The sequence below is a fragment of the Schistocerca cancellata genome, chromosome 1 (genome assembly GCF_023864275.1).
Source record: "Schistocerca cancellata isolate TAMUIC-IGC-003103 chromosome 1, iqSchCanc2.1, whole genome shotgun sequence".
Lineage (NCBI taxonomy): Eukaryota > Metazoa > Arthropoda > Insecta > Orthoptera > Acrididae > Schistocerca > Schistocerca cancellata.
Window position 1 is genome coordinate 773,636,065 of NC_064626.1, and position 24,925 is coordinate 773,660,989.

Sequence of the window (24,925 nt, forward strand, 5' to 3'; positions counted from 1 at the left end):
ACTAACCCGGCGGCAGATTGGGTCGTCCGCGCTTACGGGCGCGCCGCCTTATTGGAATGTTTCGTATGAGAATGTCCTAATTCCCATACTCGGCTGAAAGCTCGTGCCGCGATTGCTACCCGTGTTGGGCTCATTTGCATGGGGAAACACACGGGCGGAGCGCTTCGCGTGACCGTCGGCGCTTGGCGCTCGGGGTGACGTAACGTGACGTGATGGGACGCGGCGGCACGGGATGCTGGGAATCAGGTCGTGCCCAGGAACAAAGCTTTGTTTATAGCTTTGCAGTTCCTTCCCCTCACACTCACTGCGTTCCCTGTGACACACGTCAGCACTCGCGACGGACAACAACTAAGCCAGATCACCGCAAGATTAGCAGCTGGATAACGCTACTTGTTCCAACAAAAAATCCAAGAATTACGTTTAACCACCCGTCGATGACGAGGTCGTTAGAGATGGAGCACTCGCTCAGATTGGGGAGGGATGGTGGCGTATCCTTTTCAAACGAACCATCCTGGCATTTGTCTTAAGCCATTTAGAAAAATCACGGAAAACTAGAATCTGGATGGCTTCACGGGGATTTGCACCGTCGGCGTCCCGAATGCGGGTCATGTCTTACTAGTGCGCCACGTCGCTCGGTCCCCTGCTCCAACGTCCATTGCTCTGGAACTACCAACAAGATGACACTTTGCACCCAGCTGAGACCGGAACTTCCCTATGAAAAGCATCTCTGTGGCGCCAAAGAAACCCATGGGCAAGGGGCAAGGGTTTTCCTCTTGAAAACTTCATGTATCTTTTATTGACGGTAAGAACTAAATAAGCTGTCGGACAAGTGTTTGTAATTATGAAAAGAATTACTAGACAGTATGCTGCTTGATGTTTTATTTTGTATACAGGATGGTCCATTGATCGTGACCGGGCCAAATATCTCACGAAATAAGCGTCAAACGAAAATACTACAAAGAACGAAACTTGTCTGGCTTGAAGGGGGAACCAGATGGTGCTATGGTTGGACCGCTAGATCGCGCTGCCGTAGAACAAACGGATATCAACTGCGTTTTTTAGATAGGAGCCCTCACTTTTTATTATTTTTTCGTGTAGTACGTAAATAAATATGAATATTTTAGTTGGACCACTTTTTTCGCTTTGTAATAGATGGCGCTGTAATGGTCACAAACATATGGCTCACAATTTTAGACGACCAGTTGGTAACAGGTAGATTTTTTAAATTGAAATACAGAATGTAGATACGTCTGAACATTTTATTTCGGTTGTTCCAATGTGATACATGGACCTTTGTGAACTTACTATTTCTCAGAACGTATGCTGTTACAGCGTGATTACCTGTAAATACCACATTAATGCAATAAATGCTCAAAATGACGTCCGTAATCCTCAATGCATTTGGCAATACGTGTAATGACATTCCTCTTAACAGCGAGTAGTTCGCCTTCCGTGATGTTCGCACATGCATTGACAATGCGCTGAAGCATTTTGTCAGGCGTTGTCGGTGGATCACGATAGCAAATATCCTTCAACTTTCTCCACAGAAAGACATCCGGGGGCGTCAGATCCAGTGAACGTGCGGACCATGGTATGGTGCTTCGACGACCAATCCACTTGTCATGAACTATGCTATTCAATACCACTTCAACCGCATGCGAGCTATGTGCCGGACATCCATCATGTTGGAAGTACATCGCCATTCTGTCATGCAGTGAAACGTCTTGTAGTAACATCGGTAGAATATGACGTAGGAAATCAGCATACATTGCTGTATTTAGATTGCCATCGATAAAATGGGGGCCAATTATTCTTCCTCCCATTATACCGCACCATACATTAACCCGTCAAGGTCGCTGATGTTCCACTTGTCGCAGCCATCGTGTTTTCCGTTGCCCAATAGTGCATATTAGCCGGTTTACGTTACAGCTGTTGCTGAATGACGCTTCGTCGCTAAATAGAACGCATGCAAAAAATCTGTCATCGTCCCGTAACTTCTCTTCTGCCCAGTGGCAGAAATGTACACCACGTTAAAAGTCGTCGCCATGCAATTCTTGGTGCATAGAAATATGGTACGGGTGCAATCGATGTTGATGTAGCATTCTCAACACCGACGTTTTTGAGATTCCCAATTCTCGCGCAATTTGTCTGCTACAGCAGCTAAAACACCTACTTGGGCATCATCATTTGTTGTAGGTCGTGGATGACGTTTCACATGTGGCTGAACACTTCCTGTTTCCTTAAATAACGTAACTATCCGGCGAACGGTCCGGACACTTGGATGATGTCGTCCAGGATACCGAGCAACATATATAGCATACGCCCGTTGGGAATTTTGATCACAATAGCCATACATCAACACGATATCGATCTTTTCCGCAATTGGTAAACGGTCCATTTTAACACGGGTAATGTATCACGAAGCAAATACCGTCTGCACTGGCGGAGTGTTACGTGATACTACCTACTTATACGTTTGAGTGTATTACAGCGCCATCTATCACAAAGCGAAAAAAGTGGTCCAACTAAAACTTTAATATTTCTTTACACACTACACGAATATGTAATAAAAAATATGGATTCCTATTTAAAAAACGCAGTTGATTTCCGTTTGTCCTATGGCAGCACCGGCTGGAGTGGCCTAGCGGTTCTAGGCGCTACATTCTGGAACCGCGCGACCGCTACGGTCGCAGGTTCGAATCCTGCCTCGGGCATGGATGTGTGTGATGTCCTTAGGTAAGTTAGGTTTAAGTAGTTCTAAGTTCTAGGGGACTGATGACCAGAGCAGTTAAGTCCCATAGTGCTCAGAGCCATTTTTTGAACCTATGGCAGCGCCATCTACCGGGCGAAACATAGCGCCATCTGGTTTTCCCCTTCAAGCTAGACGAGTTTCGTTCTTTGTAGTTTTTTCGGTTGACGCTTATTTCGTGAGATATTTGGCCCGGTCACGATCAATGGACCACCCTGTATAAGCTTAATTCGGCTTCGTTGGCTTCATCGCTATATCTGCAAATAATCGTATTTATTTATATTTTACGTAATATATAGTTTATAAAGCCTTTTTATCCTCGGATATTCTACTCACGCCCTGACGTTGTAGACGGACATATGCCAACCTTGAGTTGCTGTCCGTAGTTGTTGGATGTAATATAACACTTTAAAGTTGTTCGATGATTTGATGTTTCACGTATATTATAACACGTTTTTTATTATTTTAACAGTCGTAGAAATTCAAGTTTGACAGATAGTTGTTTACTTAATATGTTTATGTTGTTGCGGGTCGTTATAAACAACTAACTGTCAAACGTGAATTTCTACGAGTGTCAAAATAATAAAAAAACGTAATACGCGTGCAACATCAAATCATCGAACAACTGTAAAATGGCATTAAAAAAAATATTACATCCAGGAACTAAGGGTACCAGTAATAGTTTACTCAAGGCTGACATAATATATGTTGCTGGTCCCATAAAAAAGAAAGTGTTTGTAAGTTATGTTCTTCGGGGATTCTTGGTATGAATCCGAAGTTGTCAACACAACTATACTGGTGTGCAGAACTTAAGGATGGAAGTAACTTTAGCGTAATGTGTCTCTGCCAAACAACACAGTTCGATGAAACTTAGGCCATACATAGAAACAACTGCTACGGTATAGTACAGAAGGTAACTGAAAGAAATACGCAATGAGACGAACAGAAATGACACTTTTATCCAACCACAATAGTTACACCTAAGTCACTGCGATTTATGATCGTCCCCTGGACATTACAAAAAGCAAGACTAGGTTCCTACCACGGTGATCATCAAGGACAACAATAAATGCTGTGCATCGTAAGCCCATGCTGGCCACAAGGTTGGGAAGGAACTCTTCTAATAAGGCGTACTGTTCCTCTACCAGCGCGGTTGACAACTGCCGGATGGGTTGGGCTGGGTTGTTTGGGGGAAGAGACCAAACAGCGAAGTCATCGGTCTCATCGGATTAGGGAAGGAAGTCGGCCGTGCCCTTTCAAAGCAACTATCCCGGTATTTGCCTGGAGAGATTTAGGGAAATCACGGAAAACCTAAATCAGGATGGCCGGATGCGGGATTGAACCGTCGTCCTCCCGAATGCGAGTCCAGAGTGCTAACCACTGCGCCACCTCGCTCGGTCTGCTGGACGGTTCTTGGTGCACGTGAACGTACTGCAATACGTATGCCCAACGTACCCGACACGTACTCGATAGGATTTAAGTCGGGGGCAAGGATAGGTTCAGTCCATTCACCAGTTCTTCTCTAGTTCCAAGAGCTGCCGCACCAGCGCTGTTAGATGCGGTCGCTCATTTTCGACCATAAAAATTACGTCAGGGTCGAAGGTAACCTAAAAATATGCACAAGGCGGTGGAATACGTTGTCACAATTACGTTGACCTCTAGAATCACTACTCAGAATGAATCTGCACTCAGCCATAAACGCAACCCAAATACCCGTTGGTGCAGTTTCTATGCTAGTGGCACCATCGCCAACGGGGCTGTCCTCATGTGAACACTTTGAGAATACTGTACTTTGATTGAACACCTTCTTTGTTCCGAAGGTTAATGAAATTTTAAAAAAGAGAAAAACTTGTTTCATTAGCGATTACTTCTATTATAATCATAAATAATGACGTAAAAACCATACTAAAATTAAAAAAAATAGTGTCATCAAAATGGTAAACAAAACCCTATGTTATTAATAGTTTTTCGCGGAACACTTATTCACTTCCTGCTCTACACAATATTGTTTAATTTCTTTATTATCTCCAATGATAGCTTCTTTGGGGGAGGGGGGGAGGATAAAGAATGTTCTTTGCTCTGTCGTTCCTTTTACCAGCTTCCAAGCAAATGTAGAGCACCTAGAAACGGAAGGTGATGGCGGCAGCAAGTAAATGCAGTTGTGTAGTTATTGCATTGAAATGATCTAACAAGGGAAATGATCTGACACGGGGACATTGTTAAGTGTCAATAAACGACCTTGATGGAACTTGGCAGACTATAGAGGGGGTAAAATAATGCAATAAGTATCTTTTTGTTTGTGTCCAGTTTCACTTTTAAGGGGTAAAACACACCCCGAAAGGTAATTCGCAATTTTAGATTTAGAGGGAATATCTTCGAAACGATGATACATATAAAAATGTTTTTAACATGATAAATAATTAATGTTCTCTATTCCAATAATCTAAAATTTTGCAAAATATTCCACCACCATTAATTGATTTTGAAAAATAAAAACTTTAATTACAATATAAATTAAAGAAGCTTTCAAGCCACATACATCCCTGTGTAATAAAGATGGTTTCTGAAACACCATTTACGGAAAATAAACTGTACATAATGTGCTGTCGGAGTATTTTCAGCGTTCCTAATTAAAATATCTAATCATTTATTACTATTCTAATTATTTATTTTACTTACATTTGTTCTATGTTTTAAATGATTCTTTTTACGTTTTAAATTCATAGGTTTCTTGTTGTTCAGATCACCGTTTCACATACGTGTATTTTGATAACTGAAAATAATAAGTAACTCATTATTATGACAGAAAATAATTACGATAATGAAATGCTTAAATCATAACGGTTTTTTTGCGCTATGCACACAACACGAACGAAATTTCTTCACGTAATATACACAAAAACATTTAGCGGAATTTCAAATCGTCACAGGTGAACCTGTAAATTTCCTGATTTGAATCAGGCACATTTCAATACATTGGTAAGCCTTGGCGAAGAAAATTAACTATATACCAGTGACTGTAGGTTGACTGAATTGTTTCTGAAGTGTAGATTGACATCATAATCATTCAACGGAACTAGATCTGAAAGACTTCTCACAAAGTTCCTCGAACATCGATAGCCATATTCATTCCACGGCTGTAGCTGCGCCATCGAGCCCTGTGGGATCACCATATGTTTCTCGTTCTCGGGTACGACCCTCAAAGCGCTCTAATTCACATTGATCACCCACCTTTTCATAGTTTTAAGAAAAATTAATGATGAATTTGGACCGAGAATTTAAGCTCTTTGTGAAGCCCCAAAGTCCTTGTGACAACATCGAAATCTGCTAAACAAAACATCTGACCAGGTCAAAAGGCATTTGAAAGATGACTTCTTTCCCAGGGAGAAATGTCTGTATTATTGTTAGATTCTTGAAGTGTCAATGTGAAAGAACCATTGAGGACAAGGAACTTGTTCATCTGGTGATCCCAAAGGACTCGACGGCACAGGTGCAGCCGTGGGACGTGTACGGCTTTCGATGTTGGAAGGACTTTGTGAGAACACCTTCAGATCTGGTTATGCTGAATGACTACGATGCGAATCTCCACTCGAGAAACAATATAGTCAAGCTGCAGTAGCTAGTACATAATCAATTCTCTTCACCAAGGCTTACCAATGTACTGAAATACTCCTGATACTAAATCAGGATAAGGATCACCTGTGAAATAAGAAATCTTGCTGAATTTTGTTTTATATTAGCTTCCCCGACATGTATATTACGTGAAGAAATTTCATTCTTTTTATGTGCATGCTTTAAGTATTTTCTTACAGATTATCGTTATTGTAATTATTTTGTACCGTAATAATGAATTGGGACTACTTATTCTTTTCAGTTAACAAAAGCATGAATGTGAAATGGTAAATAATAAAACAAAAAGCAATAAATGTAAAACATAAAATAACAATTTACAACATACAACACATAAAAGTAAAACAAATAATTCGACTAGTAATTAATGTTTATATATTTTAATTAGGTACGCAGAAAATACTCCGAAAGCACACTGTGTACAGTTCATTTTCCAAAAATGGTGTTTCAGGAAACAGATTTATTATACAGAGATTTATTTGGTGTGAAAGCTTTTTTAATTTATGTTGTGAGAAAAGTTTTCCTTTTTCAGGATTAAATAATGGTGGTGGGGTATTTTGCAAAATTTCAGTAGTTGATTATACAGTTTTCAAGAACATTATTACATGTCAACTTTTATGTTAAAACATTTTTTATACCATCACCGATTCAAAGATATTCCCTCTAAACCTAAAATGGCGGAGTGTGTTTCACCCCTTAAAAGGGAAATTGGGCACAAACAAAAAAATACGTATCGCACTACTTTGACCCCTCTACCCTCTCGCTAAGCTTAATCAATATCGTTTACTGAAACTTGGGAATGTTCCCTTGTAAGTTACATCTTCTCTTAACTCAAATCCTGTATTCCACTCACAGTATGACCGCAGCTATATATCAAGTTATTTCTTTCTTTGTTTACAGCGTAAGTCGTGTTGTTTCTCTTATTTTTCTAAAACGATGACTTCGCTGATTCGTGTGGAAAACTGTAGTCGTGCAGCTTCTGAGAACTGAAGATAACCTTGACACAGTGCGCCTCTGTAGCCAATCTGTTTACAATGTAGAACAGGGCGGGTCACGTTATGCAAGTCACAGGAATCATGCAGCGACGTAATCTCTGAAGGTCTTAAGGTGAAGCCAGTGCAGCAAAAAGTTATCGCCAAGCACCATTGTATAATCAGAATATCGCAATGGCGCGCAAATATTAACTATGTATTGGTGATGCGTGGTTGTCAACAGTTCAGCTGTGCCCATCGTCTACGTCAAATACAGCACTGCTTCTTGAATTTTGAGTAAAAAGAATATGAGTAAAAGAGGCCTCAAGAGGCGTCACTGTACATAATTTCGCTAATTTATTTCCGAGATGCCAATTCTGGACACGGAAAGGACATTTACCGCTCGCTGTACGATGTATTAAATTCTGGGTATGGCCGTTCATGCGGAAGTTTATTACAATGTATTTTTTCAATTGTAAAGGAACTATCTGCTTGATGGCTGGTATTACCCAGTGTAATATCAAATTAATGTCTCCTGAGAAAACATTCTGACCTACTGTTAGGCACCTTCACAGGTAACACAGTTTATAACCATCTCAAAAGGACAAAATCGTTTACATGTATAGTATTTGAATACCTTCGATATTGTTCTTTTCCGGACAGTTTTCTACACGGGCTTAATTGCCAAGATTTAGAGACATAGTGTGGATTTGAAACTTTATGTTAAGCAGATGCATTCTAAACAGGTAATACTATATTTAATTGTATATAATACCGAGTAAATCTTTGATAAAGTGAAGTTGAAATGAGATGTACATATTCTAAGCCACAGAAATATGATGGAGGCAGAAGATGATCACTATCGTCACTGTGAGACGGAGTAACTCTATGACATAGTACAACATCACTATATTGTTGTTTAATTATGAAACAATGACGGGAGAAATTAAAAGGAGACAGCCAATACTCAATCAATAATTTAAACTCAAAAAACTTCGATCCGACAACCACATATGCTGTTTCGCTAGAACATTACAAGGTGTTGGCAAGGAAGAAGGGCAGAATGAGAGATTCGCCGACAGTGATGTAGCGCGCATCATAAATGAGAAGGTATCAGAATGAAAAATAGTTAAGTTTCGTTTCGTTAAAAGAAGACATTGAGTGTAGAACATGCAGGGAAAGCCTAATTCTCTACGTAGAATAGTGTGCTACCAAGTTTTGCAGAAAGTTTTATTGCTTTGGTAAAACGAAAAACGTTTACTCTTTCTTATGAAGAACATCCGCCCCCATGAACCGTCGACCTTGCCATTGGTGGAGAGGCTTGTGTGCCTCAGCGATACAGACAGTCAAACCATAGGTTCATCCACAACGGAGAGCTTTCTGTTGAGAGACCAGACGAATGTGTGGTTCCTGAAGAGGGACAACAGCCTTTTCAGTAGTTGCAGGGGAAACAGTCCGGATGATTGAGTGATCTGGCCTTGTAACATCAACCAAAGCGGCCTTGCTATGTTGGTACCGCTAACGGCCGAAAGCAAGGGAAAACTACAGTGATAATTTTTCCCGACGGCATCCTCTTTGATAAAATATTCCGGAGGTGAAATATCCCCCCATTCGGATCACCGAGCGGGGACTACTCAGGTGGATGTCATTATCAGGAGAAAGAAAACTGGCGCTCTACGGATCGGAGCGTGGAATGTCAGATCCCTTAATCGGGCAGGTAGGTTAGGAAATTTAAAAAGGGAACTGGATAGGTTAAAGTTGGATATAGTAGGAATTAGTTAAATTCGGCGGCAGGAGGAACAGGACTTCTGATCAGATGAGTACAGAGTTATAAACACAAAATCAAATAAGGGTAATGTAGGAGTACGTTTAATAATGAGTAAAAAAATAGGAACGCGGACAAGCTACTATGAACAGCAAAGCGAACGCATTATTTTAGCCATGATAGACACGAAGCCCGCACCTACCATAGTAGTACCAAGTTTATATTCCAACTAGCTCCTCAGGTGAGGAGGAGATTGAGGGAATGTACGATGAGATAAAAGAAATTATTCAGCTGGTTAAGGGAGCCAAAAATTTAGTAGTCTTGATGGACTGGAATTCGATAGAAGGAAAAGCAAGAGAGGGCAAAGTGGTAGGGGATTATGTATTGGGGGAAAGGAATGACAGAGAAAGCCGCCCGGTAGAACTGTGAACTGAGCATAATTTAATCATAGCTAACACTTGCTTTAAGAATCATGAGAGAAGGTAAAATACGTGGAAGAGACTTGGAGACACTGTAAGGTATCAGATTGATTATATAATGGTTAGACAGATTTTAAATTTTAAGACATTTCCAGGAGCAGATGTGGACTCTGACCACAATTTATTGGTTATGAACTGCAGATTAAGACTGAAGAAACTACAAAAAGGAAGGAATTTAAGGAGGTGCGGCCTGAATAAACTGAAAGAACCAGAGGTTGTAGAGGGTTTCAGAGGCAGAATTAGGGAACGATTGACAAGAACAGGGGAAAAGGATACAATCGAAGAAGAATGGGTAGCTTTGAGAGATGAAGTAGTGAAGGCAGCAGAGGATCAAGTAGGTAAAAAGACGAGGGCTAGTACACAGGGTAACACAAGAGATATTGAATTTAATCGAGGGAAGGAGAAAATATAAAAATACAGTAAATGAAGCAGGCGGAAATGAATACAAACGTCTAAAAATGAGACCGACAGGAAGCGCAAAATGGCTAAGCAGGAATGGCTAGAGGACAAATGAAAGGATGAAGAAGCATATATCACTAAGGGGTAAGACAGATACTGCCTATAGGAAAATTAAAGAGACCTTTGGAGAAAAGAGAACCATCTGCATGAATATCAAGAGCTCATATGGAAAACCAGTCCTAAGCACAGAAGGGAAAGCAGAAAGGTGAAAGAAGTATATAGAGGGGCTATATAAGGGAGATACGCTTGCGGGCAATATTATGGAAATGGAAGATGAGAAGGGAGATATAATACTGCGTGAAGAATTTGACAGGTCACAGATAGACCTAAGTCGAAACTAGGTCCCGGGACTAGACAACGTAGCGTTACAGCTACTGATAGCTTTGGGACAGCCAGCCATGACAAAACTCTTCCATATGATGAGCAAGATGTATGAGACAGGCGAAATACCTTCAGACTTCAAGAAGAGTATAATAATCCCAATTACAAAGAATGCAGGTGCTGACAGGTGTGAAAATTACCGAACTATCACTTTAATAAATCATGCCTGCAAAATACTAACACTAATCCTTTACAGAAGAATGGTAAAAGCGGTAGAAGCCGACCTGGGGGAAGATCAGTTTGGATTCCAGAGAAATGTAGCAAGAAGCGAGGCAATACTGATCCTACGACTTATCTTAGAAAATAGATTAAGGAAAGGCAAACATACGTTTATATCATGTGTAGACTTAGAGAAAGCCTTTGACAATGTTGCCTGGAATAATCTCTTCCAAATTCTAAAGGTGGCAGGGGTAAAATAAGGGGAGCGAAAGGCTATTTACAATTTGTACAGAAACCAGATGGCAGTTAGAAGAGTCGAGGGGCATAAAAGGGAAGCAACGCTTGGAAAGTGAGTGAGACAGGGTTGTAGCCTGTCCCCTATGTTATTCGATCTGTATATTGAGCAAGCAGTAAAGGAAACAAAAGAAAAAATCGGAGTAGGAATTAAAATCCATGGAGAAGAAATAAAAACTTTGAGGTTTGCTGATGACATTGTGATTCTGTCAGAGACAGGCAAGGACCTGGAAGAGCAGTTGAACGGAATGCACAGTGTCTTGAAAGGAGGATATAAGAATAACATGAACAAAACGAAACGAGGATAATGGAATGTAGTCGAATTAAATCAGGTGATGCTGAGGGAATTAGATTAGGAAATGAGACACTTAAAGTAGTAGATGAGTTTTGCTATTTGGGAAGCAAAATAACTGATGATGGTCGAAGTAGGGAGGATAAAAAAAATGCTGATTGGCAATGGCAAGAAAAGCGTTTCTGAAGAAGGGAAATTTGTTAACATTGAGTGCAGGTTTAAGTGTCAGGAAGTCTTTTCGGAAAATATTTGTGTGGAGTGTAGTCACGTATGGAAGTGAAATTTGGACGCTAAGCAATTTAGACAAGAAGAGGATAGAAGATTTTGAAATGTGGTGCTACAGAAGAATGCTGACGATTAGGTGGGTAGATTACTTAACCAATGAGGAGTTACTGAATAGAACTGGGGTGAAGAGAAATTTGTGGTAAGACACATTCTGAGACATAAAGGGGTCAGCAATTTAGTACTGGGTGAAGCGTGGGGGGTAAAAATTGTTGAGGGAGACCAAGAGATGAATACAATAGGCAGATTCACAGGGATATAGGTTGCAGTAGTTACTCGGAGATGAAGAGGCTTGCACAGGTTAGAATAGCATATAGAGTTGCATCAAACCGATCTTTGGAATGAAGACCACAACAATAACAACAATAACGCGTGCATCTCCAAATATACGAAATTGCCTAACAGACATGCACCTGAATTCGTCTTCAAGTTTAGTGCCTATTCAGACAGAGAAGTCAAATTTCAACTCACAGGAATCAATAACTGCAAACATTCGCAAACGAAAGAAGAATTAATTCTGTTTACATCGCTGTAGTCATTATCACCACACTTTCTTTCCACAGATGTGAAACATTTTTTTATTTTCAGGATCCAATTTGTGGGCCATGTTTGAAGATTTTTGATAGCTGTTGTGCTGTTATCTAAACGTCACTCCTTGAGAGACATTGTAAGACAGACTTACCAGGTGTATAATACAGACAAAAATTCCTGTGCAGTAAACCATAAGACAGCCCCTCCTCTGTCCATTGGAGGGTATGGTCTTGAAGGTGGAAGGCTTTTAAACACTGGCGTAATGTAACTTTTCATTGTGGGTTGCATTCGAATATCGGCACGAAGTATATCGCGAAGTTTTATTACTGCGATAATGTGTATCGAGGCAGGGAGGGTGGAACCTAGTCCGCTCGGACGAAACAAAGGCATCTGTTGACGTCGACCTCAATATAAACAAAGCTCCATTGGACAAGAAAGTGAGAATGAATCGACTGTTTGTTGAAGTAACTATGTTCGAATTTGCTAGCAACAATAAGGGAAATCAAGAAAAATCTACGGTAGGATCGTCTGATGGAAATTTGCACCACGTTTCTCTCGAGGAAGAGTCCTTTGCCTAGACCATGACTGCACCATGACTGTCCCGTGGACGAACCAAGCTTAATAGTGCCTCATTATCGCTCTCCATGATCCTAGAGGACAGACGTTTCAATTTTTATCTGAGGAACGCCCTAATATATTGCCCCTGGTTCTATGCCGAGGAGGTATTCATGAGAGCCTCTTAGCTACAGCTGGGGTGGGAGAAGACAGTCTGCTACAAAGGGTCACAGCGTCCCCGCGTTTTACGTCTCAATTCGCGAATGAGGCCGGCGAATGCATTGAGCTATACAAGCACGGGACGGACTGGTGGGGCTCAGTGAAAGCGCGGCCTAGACCCTCTTGGCGCAGCACGCATTGTGTTGGCGTCACGAGACCGAAGCTTCCAGCAGCGTGCGCTGGGACCTCAATCTGTCTCGCAAGAAACGATGTTAGGCACTTCACGCGAGTTTACAACAAATACGGACATATCTGTCAGTATGTGTGCGAATTCTTAAGGGACCAAACTGCTGAGGTCATCGGTCCCTAGACTTACACGCTACTTAAACTAACTCATGCTAAGAACAACACACACTTCCATGCCCGAGGGAGGACCCGAACCTTCGGCAGGAGGGGCCACTCAATCCGGGCGGCATCTATGAGTGATGCAGTCGCTGTACAGTACGTATTACTACTCTCCCAGATTCCTTTACATCGATACCCTCTACTTTAGCCGTATTAACCTCATCCTCCAGAGTGAAATATGACTTTAAACGATGTTCCATCTAGTTCAGTTATGCATGTCCGTTGATCCACTGGCAAAAACGGAAGTGCTACACCATAAGATATTAGTCTGTCATTTGTAGATATGTTTATCACGTGACGAATATTAATAATTAAACTTCCAATCCGCAATCAACATTAATATGAGGAACAAATGTACTCTTGTTTTCAGTGTGGCATGAGAACAGTCTCTGAATGTTATCTTGAACAATATCTTCCTACGCCTGAAGCACATGCTGTGCCAAGTCATGTAGATTGCTGGCTGGAGGATGTTACGACAATATACTCGTTTCTTCTGTATCCCAGACATACTCTATAGGTTGCAATTCAGGGGATCGAGCATCTCACTCAGTGATACGCACGTTCCTCGACGCGTTTGCGGTGTGAGCTGCAGTGTACGGGTCTTGCATTATCCTGCTGTAATATGCCATTTGGTACCCTGGTCATGAAGAGAAGACATGAGGGCTTTACCATTCTTGTCACGTACTGTCGACCATTCAGTACTCTTCACCAACTACCAAAACAGTCCTGTTCTCAAATCATATAGATTCCAACATCATAATCCCAGGAGATGGAGAGGTATAGGTCTCGAGGATCGCTACTTTATTTGATCCTTCGCCAGGTCGTCTATGGGTACCTTGGCACCTGCTGACCAACACAGACAGTAACAGGAGTCATCGATCAACGTCACAGGATGACACTCACTGTCCCAAAAGTCTCTGGGTCTACACAACGCAACCCTCTACTGTCTGCGGGATAATATCAACGATAAACAACGCATGACACTTCGGAAATTCAACACAATTTCCAGTCACCTGATCGTTCGCGGTGCCACTTTACCCGTATTTCGACTGTTGTCATTCGTCTAATCGTCGCAGCTAGACGAACAGCACGATCTCCTAATGGTGAGGTCCATTTGGAAAGACCCGTGCCGCTCTTGCGACCACTCGTCTTGAGTTCGTCTTGTCACCACTCCTTCTGTCCGCACTGGTCTGTCGGTGTGATGCTGCCATGTCCCACAGGCGAAGGAGTCATTTGTAAATGGAACAAAAGAAACTTATTTTTTGTTGCTATGGTATGTCTCAGTGACATGGCGCCTCAAACCTCGCGGCCAATCCGCGCGGCGTCTATGAGTGATGCAGTCGCTGTACAGTATGTATTACTACTCTCCCAGAGTTTTCGGATCCGCACATCCGTATAATGTGTCTATTGACACGTCGCCTCGTGACTCATAACAATTCGTTCCGCACTAATCTTACTTCTGCTCTGTAAACGGCAGAAAATTCTCACAAGAAACTGTCTCTGTAAGAGATAGTTACGCTGCAGTTCGTCACCAGTAGAAATTGTTACGGGATGCACTACAATCGGCTCCTCATAGGTATTATTAATAATAGTAACTACCGCTTGGCTTTCTACAGGACTGCAATAATGTCTGCACAACGTCTGGACTGGCGTTGAAAGAGAAGCATGTCGTCCAAAAATACCCATCGAAAAGCAACAACTAGTGTCATGTTGTTTTCTCTCTTCTTGTAGCCCATTTGTGAGAAAAACTTCCACCTGTCCCTTACAAATGTTACAGGCAATTTCCGACGACGTGTTTACAATATTGACGACGAAGAAAACGTATTATTTGCAGTCCTATGTCAATCTTCTGGAAAAATGCTTGGATAAAGGTCGTCATCATCTCTTTGACTAACGAGGCAAGTTTAGATGGTCACAACTCCCTACAGTTTGTATGAACCCTGTCTGATTATGCATGAGAAACTCCAAGATCCAATCACTGGACCGCAAATCGTACATCGCGAAAAGTCTTCTTTTGATCTATCCTTTGGTTCCTTGCAAAGTCCTTTGCAACAAAAAATAAAAGTTCGTAATAATAGCCCCAGTTCAGATGTGAGAGAATCAAACTCACACGAAATCAAACATTTAAGTTGCCAAGAAGACATGATTTACATCGGCTTCAACAACCGTCGCCGAGCACGATACGTTGACCAAGACTTTCTTCTGTTAGCTATTAGCTCTACAGCCTAATACTGTGAAGTCGCTGAAAAATTACGCACCCCTGGACTGACTCATAATACGCTGAGTGATGGGATACTTCCTGGTGTCGTGTCGGACCTCCTTTCTCCTGGCGTAGAGCAGCAACTGGACGTGGCACGGACTCGACAAGTCGTTGGAAGTTCGCTACAGAAATATTGCGGCATGGTGCCTCTACAGCCGTCCGTAATTGTGAAAGTGGTCCGGTGCAGAGTTTGTGCACGTACTGACCTCTCAATTACGCCCCAAAAATGTTCGACGAGATTCACGTCGAGCGATCTGGGTGGTCAAATCATTCACCTGAGTTGTCCAGAATGTTCCTTAAACCAGTTGCGAACAATTGTGGTCCGGTGACATAGAGCATTGTCATCCACAAAAATTTCATCGTTATTTGGAAACATGAAGTCCATGAATTGGTGCATATGATCAATGATAGGTTCAGCTGGACCACTTCGTTGTCCTTGGTGAGACGTAACGCCTGAGATCCTCGGCACACTCTTGACACTGTAGATCTCGGAACACTGAATTCCGTAACGATTTCCGAAATGCAGTGTCTCATGCGTATAGCTCCATCTACCATTTCGCGTTCAAGGACAGTCAAGTCGCGTCGGAAACATTTTCACGTGAATCACCTGAGTACAAATAACAGCTCCGTCAATGCACAGCCTTTTTACACCTTATGTTCGAGATACTACCGCCTTCTTTATATGTGCTTATCACTGTCCTATGACTTCACCTCTGTGTACTTGTCTTTGAGAATCACAATTTGATTCGTAATTTTGCCTGTCCCTATCAGTTTCATGTTTCGTCTTAACAACATGACAAACAGTTGAAAATGAACATCTCCATGCTTCTTGTGTGATCTGAGGTTTTCCCGGCGCACATAAATCTTGAAAATTTCTCGGGTATTCAGCCGGGTAGTGTCGTCCAAATGGCGCGATATTTCGTCAAGCCGACTTCTTGCCATCTGCAGGCGTTCTTGGTGTCTGACTCCATGCTGCTTCTCACAGGCTGTTAAAATGTGCCCTCTGTTGTCCTCGAGGAGCAATCAGCTTCTAGATTTCGTGAGTTACGAGCAACTCCTAAAAATTGTTTAACATTTACACGTGGAGCACATCTTGTAGCCATTTTAGATAACACCAACATTTGCCCTGTTCTGAACAAAATTCGATATAAATCGAAACTGAATAAATCTGTGCTCAAATGAAAGACACCATAATGTCCTACGCGTAATTCTCTAGCTGTCTGGTATGCCACTTGGACCGCTTTCCATTTGAAAATTACTAGTTGAACCCAAGATTGTTGCTTCCAAAATAGCCCCCATTTTGACGACATAGCAACGCGTTGTTTCCTCCTCTCGCATCTCGTACTACGTGATTCTATTTATGCACCTGTTTCTGTTTTATAAATTCAATTCTACACCTATGGACCACCCTCTACATTGCAACAACAGCTTCTATAATGTGTACTACAAAATTTTATTGATTTGACACCATTAATCACAGAACAAAATATATGCTTTACAGACATTATTTGGGTTTCCACCAGGCAGCTATACGGTTTCTGTATTCCCTGTTAACTTCCATAGTCCACTATTACCGTTTAGAGTTAAAATTCTTGCATCTTGAAGTCATTTTTACTTCTGCTTTTACAAGTTATGTATGTCATGTAAGTCATAACAGTTATAATCAGTAAATCACCTTGAACCGAATCTATAAAAATTGCTGCGAATATTTAGTTCACAGACTGTCGCCACAGTCCCAGCATACAACACGAGTTTATATCGATGTAACATTATGTAGAATGGAATGGAGACAGACACGAAACAGTGCTGTAAGACGTACCCTATTTCCATATGCAAGTAATATACCACTTGATTGTTATTTGTGGCTTTAAAACGACCTACAACGTTACCTTACGCATAACACTCACCGGAAGAAGTACTGGACAATTAAAAACTTTAAAAACTGAGCTCTCAGTTTATCAGGGAGTATATCATCAACGGCCACTCCGGCTGCTCTATATAACCTGCCTCGATGGTGGGATAAGTGTAATGACATCGACTAGTTAAATGCTTGTTAACAGCTACAGGTGCCCATCAATTGATGAGGTAGTTTCCACTGTCGCAGGTGTCAACTCAGGGCTAAGGGGGTGTAGAATGAAAACCAAAGGTCTCGAAAATGCCAATGAATCACAGAATGCTTTCCACTTGCTTGCTGACGGTCTGCTCATATTTCATCCACAAGTGGAGCGGTTCAAGCAGTATCTTATTTTGTATACATGAATTATTGCTGCACTGTTTACTTTTATTGAAATGATTTTATGTCTGCCATTTGACTTTAGATTTGTCCTACTTTACTCATTGTCCGTTCGTTCTCTTTTTTCCTGTGTTTTTCACTGCCTTCCAAGTCCCAAACGCTCCGACATCCGAGCCACGCTGTATCAACGGCCTCGTCCCCGCACAACACACGGCTCCATAACCGCGCTGATTCCTGGGGCAGCATCTCATGGCCTAACTTACCCGCCCGTTATTATCATTCACTGTTCACATTTCCCCGCCCTTTAAAAAAGATTCTGGCTAGAACAACCGGAGAACGGTCATGTGTGCGTGAGTTTTGTCTATGTTATTATATGAATGTGTATGTGTGCTGTGCTTCCTTTCCGAAGAATGCTTTGGCTGAAAATTTATGTGAACACTCTTTTCGTTGTGCCTGCTTTATGCTTGGCGTGTGAGTAGCAATCTACCAGTTGCACACTGTAGTTATTCCCTCTTGAAGTTTGTTGTAAATAATCCACTGCACTTCAGCAGGAACAATTACAATACCAGGAGAAAAAATGTCATTCATTACGCCACACTAAGGTTGTCTGTAGCACAAACAGGGGTTCACAGTGCTGCAACCAAAAGTGTTGATCACTTAGCCATTGATATAAAATGCCTGACACCCAGCAAAGTAAAATTAGAAACTGAACTGAAAACGTTTCTCTTTGATAACTCGTCCTATTTCGCGGAAGATTACTGTTATATGCAAATGGTGATGGGTAGGAATTACTGCCTAATGTCTATCTGTCATTAATTAGAAAATGTAAAACTTATAATGATCAGCGGGCATGTTAACAAAATAAATGATGTCAATATATAATTACTGGTTCCATATCATTACTATTTATCGTGCAAAAGATACATGGAACATGAAACTAAGCAACTAACTATTGGTATATTACAAAGCAAAGTATAGACTTATATGCTAAAGTGAAGCAGATGATCAAAGTAGAAGCACATTCCAATTGTGCTATTCTTGAAAAACTGACAGAGTTACAGGCGAGAAATATTTCGGGAAAAGAAGCAAATAGGTTACTGTTGGCAAGGTAGGCCTACATCTTATGCAGGCTAGGCTAGCATTATTAAAAAGCTATTGACAAACATGTTAAAGAAAACTATCCATTTTAAGAGGTGTTAAGCGTTTGCGATCATTCCCTTCATCACATTTATAGCATTCCACAATGCTGGAAGATGTTTAAAAAATTATGTCTGTTTTTACCTTGTAAATTTCTGTTATTGGCCACACACTAAATGACACGTCATAGGTAAGATTTCAAAGTGAGAAGATGGTTAAACTACAGGGAGACTAGTACAGTGGCAATATAATAAAACAATAACTCCATTCTGCATGGATCTATACCTTCTTCTATGTCTTCTTTGACATTTCAGTAATCATTCACTTTGTAGACGTGCCCAAGATACGATAGCATCGCTTGCTTCTTTAGTAATTGCACACGTTTATGAGCTAGCAAAGAACACTTAGGTAAGTTTTTTGCAAACGTGAACCCTAAAAATGTTGTGCATACAAGAACAGAAAACGTTTGAAATTGCCTTTCTTACACTATTTTGTTCATTAAGCACTGTAATTTTAGTATTTAAAATAGCTGTTGCGCGCACACAACTGAAATAATGAACGAGGAGCAATGATAAACAGTAGTCTGCTAATCTTTTGGGCTACTTAAAATGGCGGCAGGTCCAGACCACTCAGCTTTCAAAACAACGTACAGCGTAGGTCTGTAGTGCCATCGCCCTTCTTTTGTTTTATCTCCATACAGTAGATACGAAAGATACAAGAACTATGATGTATAGAGTGCTTGCAAAGGAAAGTATTACATTTCTTTAACATTACGCAGAAATAGCTACGTTAACTAAAAAATAAAACGAAGTTTTTTTCCTTGTGCAGGTACGTTTAACTACTATTGAAAAATTAAGTTTCAGTTATACAAATATTGGATTACTATTTAAATTCCACTCTATTTTTCAACACTTGTTAATTGTATCTGCAAATGAAAAAAAAACTTTATGTTTTCACTTTTAGCTAGTGTAACTATTTTTGCGTAGTATTAAAAATGTAATACTTTCCTTTGTAAACACTTACATACACTGAAGCGCCAAAGAAACTGGTATAGGCATGCGTATTCAAATACAGAGATATGCAAACAAGCAGAATTCAGCGCTGCGGTCGGGAAAGACCATACACAGCAAGAGTCTGGCGCAGTTGTTTGATCGGTGACTGCTGCTACAATGGTAGGTTATCAAGATTTAAGTGAGTTTGAACGTGATGTTACAGTCGGCACACGAGCGATAGGAGACAGCACCTTCGAGGTAGCGATGAAGTGGGGATTTTCCTGTACGACCATTTCACGAGTGTACCGCCAATATCGGGAATCCGGTAAAACATCAAATCTCCAACGTGGCTGTTGCCGGAAGAAGATCCAGCAAGAACCAGACCAACAATGTCTGAAGAGAATCGTTCAACGTGACAGAAGCGCAAACCTTTCGCAAACTGCTGCAGATTTCAGTGCAGGGTCATCAGCAAGTGTCAGCGTGCGAACCATTCAACTAAACATCATCAATGTGGGCTTTCAGAGCCGAAGGCCCACTCGTGTACCCTTGATAACTGCACAACAAAAAGCTTTACGCCTCGACTTGTCCCGACGACACCGACATAGGACTATTGATGACCTGAAACATGTTGCCGGGTCGGACGAGTCTCGGTTCAAATTGTATCGAGCGAATGGACGTGTACGGGTGTGGAGACATCATGAATCCATGGACCCTGCATGTCAGCAGGGGACTGTTCAAGCTGGTGGAGGCTCTGTAATGGTGTGGGGCGTGTGCAGTTGGAGTGATACGGAACCTCTGATACGTCTAGATACTACTCTGACAGGTGACACGTTTGTAAGCATCCTGCCTGATCAGCTTCATCCGTTCTTGTCCATAGTGAATTCCGACGGTCTTGGGGAGTTCCAGCAGGACAGTCTGACACCCCACACGCCCAGAATTGCTACAGAGTGGCTCTAGGACCACTGTTCTGAATTTAAACTCTTCCTCTGGCCACCGAACTCCACACACATGAACATTATTAAGGATCTCTGGGATGCCTTGCAACGTACTGTTCAGAAGAGATCTCGACCCCCTCGTAGTCTTACGGATTTATGGACAGCTGTGCAAGATTCATGGTGTCAGTTCCCTCCAGCACTACTTCAGACATTAGTCGAGTCCGCGACACGTCGTGTTGCGGAACTTCTGCATGCTCGCGGGGACCCTGCGTGATATTAGTCAGGTGTACCAGTTTCTTTGGCTCTTCAGTGTATAATTTATGATTTGTTTCTTGTGTATAAATAATATCTGTGTAAGTCGCACGTCATTTTATCTGTGTTTGCGACATTCAGTTGTCGGCTGACGATGGCCTACGAAGCCGAAGCCGGTTCGTGGCACAATAAAAATAATTTTCGGGACAATGAAAAGTGTTTGCTGTTTAATACTATTTTTGTGTTTGTTATAGTAATAAGAAATTATTCCAGAATGAGATTTTCACTCTGCAGTGGAGTGTGTGCTGATATGAAACTTCCTGGCAGATTAAAACTGTGTGCCGGACCGAGACTCGAACTCGGGACCTTTGCCTTTCGCGGGCAAGTGCTCTACCAACTGAGCTACCCAAGCACCACTCACGCCCCGTCCCCGTAGGTTCGCAGGAGAGCTTCTGTAAAGTTTGGTAGGAGACGAGGTACTGGCAGAAGTAAAGCTGTGAGGAGCCGGCACGGTAGCTCAGCATGTTCGGTCAGAAGGTTAGCAGCCCTCTGTAATAAAAAAAAAAAAAACTGAGTTAATCGATCAACAACGAACTTCAACGGATGTCTTACGACGTCCGCCTCGAGCAGATGTAACGAACGAAAGCGAACAACCACGATGAAACGAAATATGGAGATCTGTGCATGGCCATGTATTGGGAGGTTATGAACTTGGGATAACACCATCCATCAAAACTTTCTCCCCGAGAAACCTTGCCAGTTACGTGTCGGGACGGGCCGGCCAATGCGGATGTCGCCATTTGAAACATTGCAGAATGTTTTGGCGTGACGGTCAGCTTATATTGACTTTTTAGTTTAAAAATTTGCAAGTACAAAATATATTTATAGCTTCACATTCGCATGTCATGATTCTTATTTAATAATTAAGGTTTTATGGCTTTAAATGACGAAAAAATGGTTCTGCAACACAACTATTTATTAGAGGGAATTACAGGAATCATTATTTTCGGAAGAGCACATTAACTCAATACAAAACAAATGAATTGTGAAGGCCAATTCACACTTGTCACATCATACCAGGTCACATAATGTCAAAACATCCCACAGAGCACTTCAAGTAGTGGCATATAAGGCCAATTCACACTGATCGTCACGTCACTTCAAGTCAATTTGAGTCGCGACTCTAAAGAGTCAAGCAGTATATTGCTCCCTCCTACGTATATCTCGCGAAGAGACCATGAGGATAAAATCAGAGAAATTAGAGCCCACACAGAGGCATACCGACAATCCTTCTTTCCACGAACAATACGAGACTGGAATAGAAGGGAGAACCGATAGAGGTACTGAAGGTACCCTCCGCCACACACCGTCAGGTGGCTTGCGGAGTATGGATGTAGATGTAGATGTAGATGTAGAACAAAATGAGATTTTAAAAAAGCCAGCACGGTAGCTCAGCGTGGTCGTTCAGAGGGTTAGCTACCCGCTGTAATAAAAAAAGCGGAGTGAACGGATCAACAAAGAACCTGAACGGCTGTCAGCGGACGTCCGCCACGAACAGATTCATCGACCAATATAGAGCAAAATGAGGTAAGTCCGCAGCTCATGGTCTTCCGGTAGCGTTCTCGCTTCCCGGGTTCGAGTCCCGGCGGGGTCAGAGATTTTCTCTACCTCGAGATGACTGGCTGGGTGTTGTGTGTATTTCATCATCACCGAACTGGCGTCAGCTAAAAAGGACTTGCAATTTGCCGCCACGGTAGCTCAGCGTGTTCGGTCAGAGGGTCAGTCGCCCTCTGTATATATGTATATATATAAAAAAAAGAGTTAATCGATCAACAAAGAACTTAAACGGATGGATGGCTTACGACGTCCGCTCAGAGCAGATAAAGCGAACAAACTGAGATTAAGAAAAAAAAACGGTCTAAAACGCAAAAAAAAGTTTGTAGAGCACTTCCCCGCGAAAGGCAAAGGTTCCGAGTTCGAGTCTCGGTGCGGCTCACAGTTTTAATCTCCCAGGAAGTATCAAGAAATTGTTATTATTATATCAAAACAAATATTTTATTGTTTTTATTACCAATACCTCATGCATCTGTAGTCGTTAAAAGTGGGTGTAACGGCGGGGCCGCTTGTTTATTCATGTGTGTGTTTGTGTGTGTGCATGTGTGTATGTGCGTGTGAGAACTGAATCCGGGATCGGCGCCTGTACTGACGCCGATATGAAGTGCACTTGAGCTGCGTGCAGAGTGTGTGAGACGAGGCTGTCGTGGTGTTCGCAGAGGCGACGCCACGTCCGGCGTCGGTGGCGACGGCGGCGACGTTCCACCCCGAGGCGGCGTGCTCGCGCCAGGGCGGGCTGTGCGTGCTGGCCGCGGAGTGCCCGCCGGGCTCGCTGCACAACACCACCGGCCTCTGTCCGCAGCAGCAGCCGCAGGGCGTCGAGTGCTGCTACGGCCGTAAGTATACACCACTGTACACGGTACACACTACGAGCCGCACCTCTTTCTCCGGCTGCAATGCTGGCGCCCGACATGCGAACAGCTTAGCCCGAGGTTTTATGGGATTAAAGGTATAAAAAACAGATGACTCACGCGTTATTGAGCTAAATGAGAGTACGTTGTTGTACTTCGTAGTTTATCAGCTGTAGACAGGAGAGGGGGGAGGATGGGGGGGCGGGGGTTGGTCTCGATTAGTGGTGTTCCACACAAAAGATTTAATACGGGGTCTTCTAATTTATCACGTATGTTAATCATCTTTGGGCAACGGCCTTGCCGCAGTGCACACACCGGTTCCCGTGAGATCATCGAAGTTAAGCGCTGTCGGGCGTGGTCGGCACTTGGATGGGTGACCATCCAGGCCGCCATGCGCTGTTGCCATTTTTCGGGGTGCACTCAGCCTCGTGATGCCAATTGAGGAGCTACTCGACCGAATAGTCGAGAATACCATCATAACGACCGGGAGAGCGGTGTGCTGATCCCACGTCCTTCCTATCCGTATCCTCATATGGGGATGACACGGCGGTCGGATGGTCCCGGTAGGCCACTCGTGGCCTGACGACGGAGTGCTGTTTTCATCATCTTTCATTTCGTATAAATCAAGCCGAATTACAGGGGCAGGGCATAAATATTACCGTTTCTAATAAGGAGTAGAAATAGACGTTGGTATTCAAAACAGCTTCCTGTCTTCTCGGAAGACGCTAATACAGGTACCGGTACTCTATGGCTTTTAACGGAATCTTACACCACTCTTCCTGCAAAACAGTGGCAAGTTCAGGTAACGATGATGGAGATGGATAGCGATCACGCACCCTTCTTTTCAAAGTACGCCACAGAGGTTCAATAATATTCAGACGTAATTACTATGGCGGTCGGGGGAGATGCAGCAATTCATCCTTGTACTCACAAAAGCAGTGCTGGACGATGTGAGATTTGCGGCCGGCCGATGTGGCCGAGCGGTTCTAGGCGCTACACTCTGGAGCCGCGCGACCGCTACGGTCGCAGGTTCGAATCCTGCCTCGGGCATGGATATGTGTGTGATGTCCTTAGGTTAGTTAGGTTTAAGTAGTTCTGAGTTCTAGGTGACTGATGACCTCAGAAGTTAAGTCCCATAGTGCTCAGAGCCATTTGAACCATTTTGAACTGCTGCTACCGTCGCAGGTTCGAATCCTGCCTCGGGCATGGCTGTGTGTGATGTCCTTAGGTTAGTTAGGTTTAAGTAGTTCTAAGTCTAGGGGACTGATGACCTCAGATGCTAAGTCCCATAGTGCTCAGAGCCATTTGAATCATTTTTTGAGATTTGCGAACAGGTGAACAGGGGCCCTGTCTTTTCAGAACGCCGTATCACCATTGGGGAATAAACACTGGCATGGACCTCATTGGCCAAAATGAGCACATAATTCTTGACAGTAATACGATCTTATAGAGTAACAGTGAGGCCCATGGAATATCGCGATGTGGTTGCTCAAATCGTCACCGACCCCCTCCCCTATCCGTCATGTCTAACTCTTGGGAC

The 24,925-nt window shown here is 42.5% G+C and overlaps 1 protein-coding gene and 1 pseudogene across 1 annotated transcript in view; both read left to right on the plus strand.

Annotated features, from left to right (window-relative positions):
- The window catches only part of LOC126162249 (U-scoloptoxin(19)-Sm1a), a 58,593-nt gene that overhangs the window by 26,396 nt on the left and 7,272 nt on the right, over positions 1-24,925 (plus strand). Inside the window, exon 2 of the mRNA XM_049918632.1 lies at positions 23,194-23,370. Within this exon, the coding sequence (XP_049774589.1) occupies positions 23,194-23,370 (177 nt within the window). The remainder of the gene's footprint in view (positions 1-23,193; positions 23,371-24,925) is intronic.
- LOC126098376 (5S ribosomal RNA) lies at positions 23,673-23,790 on the plus strand (annotated as a pseudogene).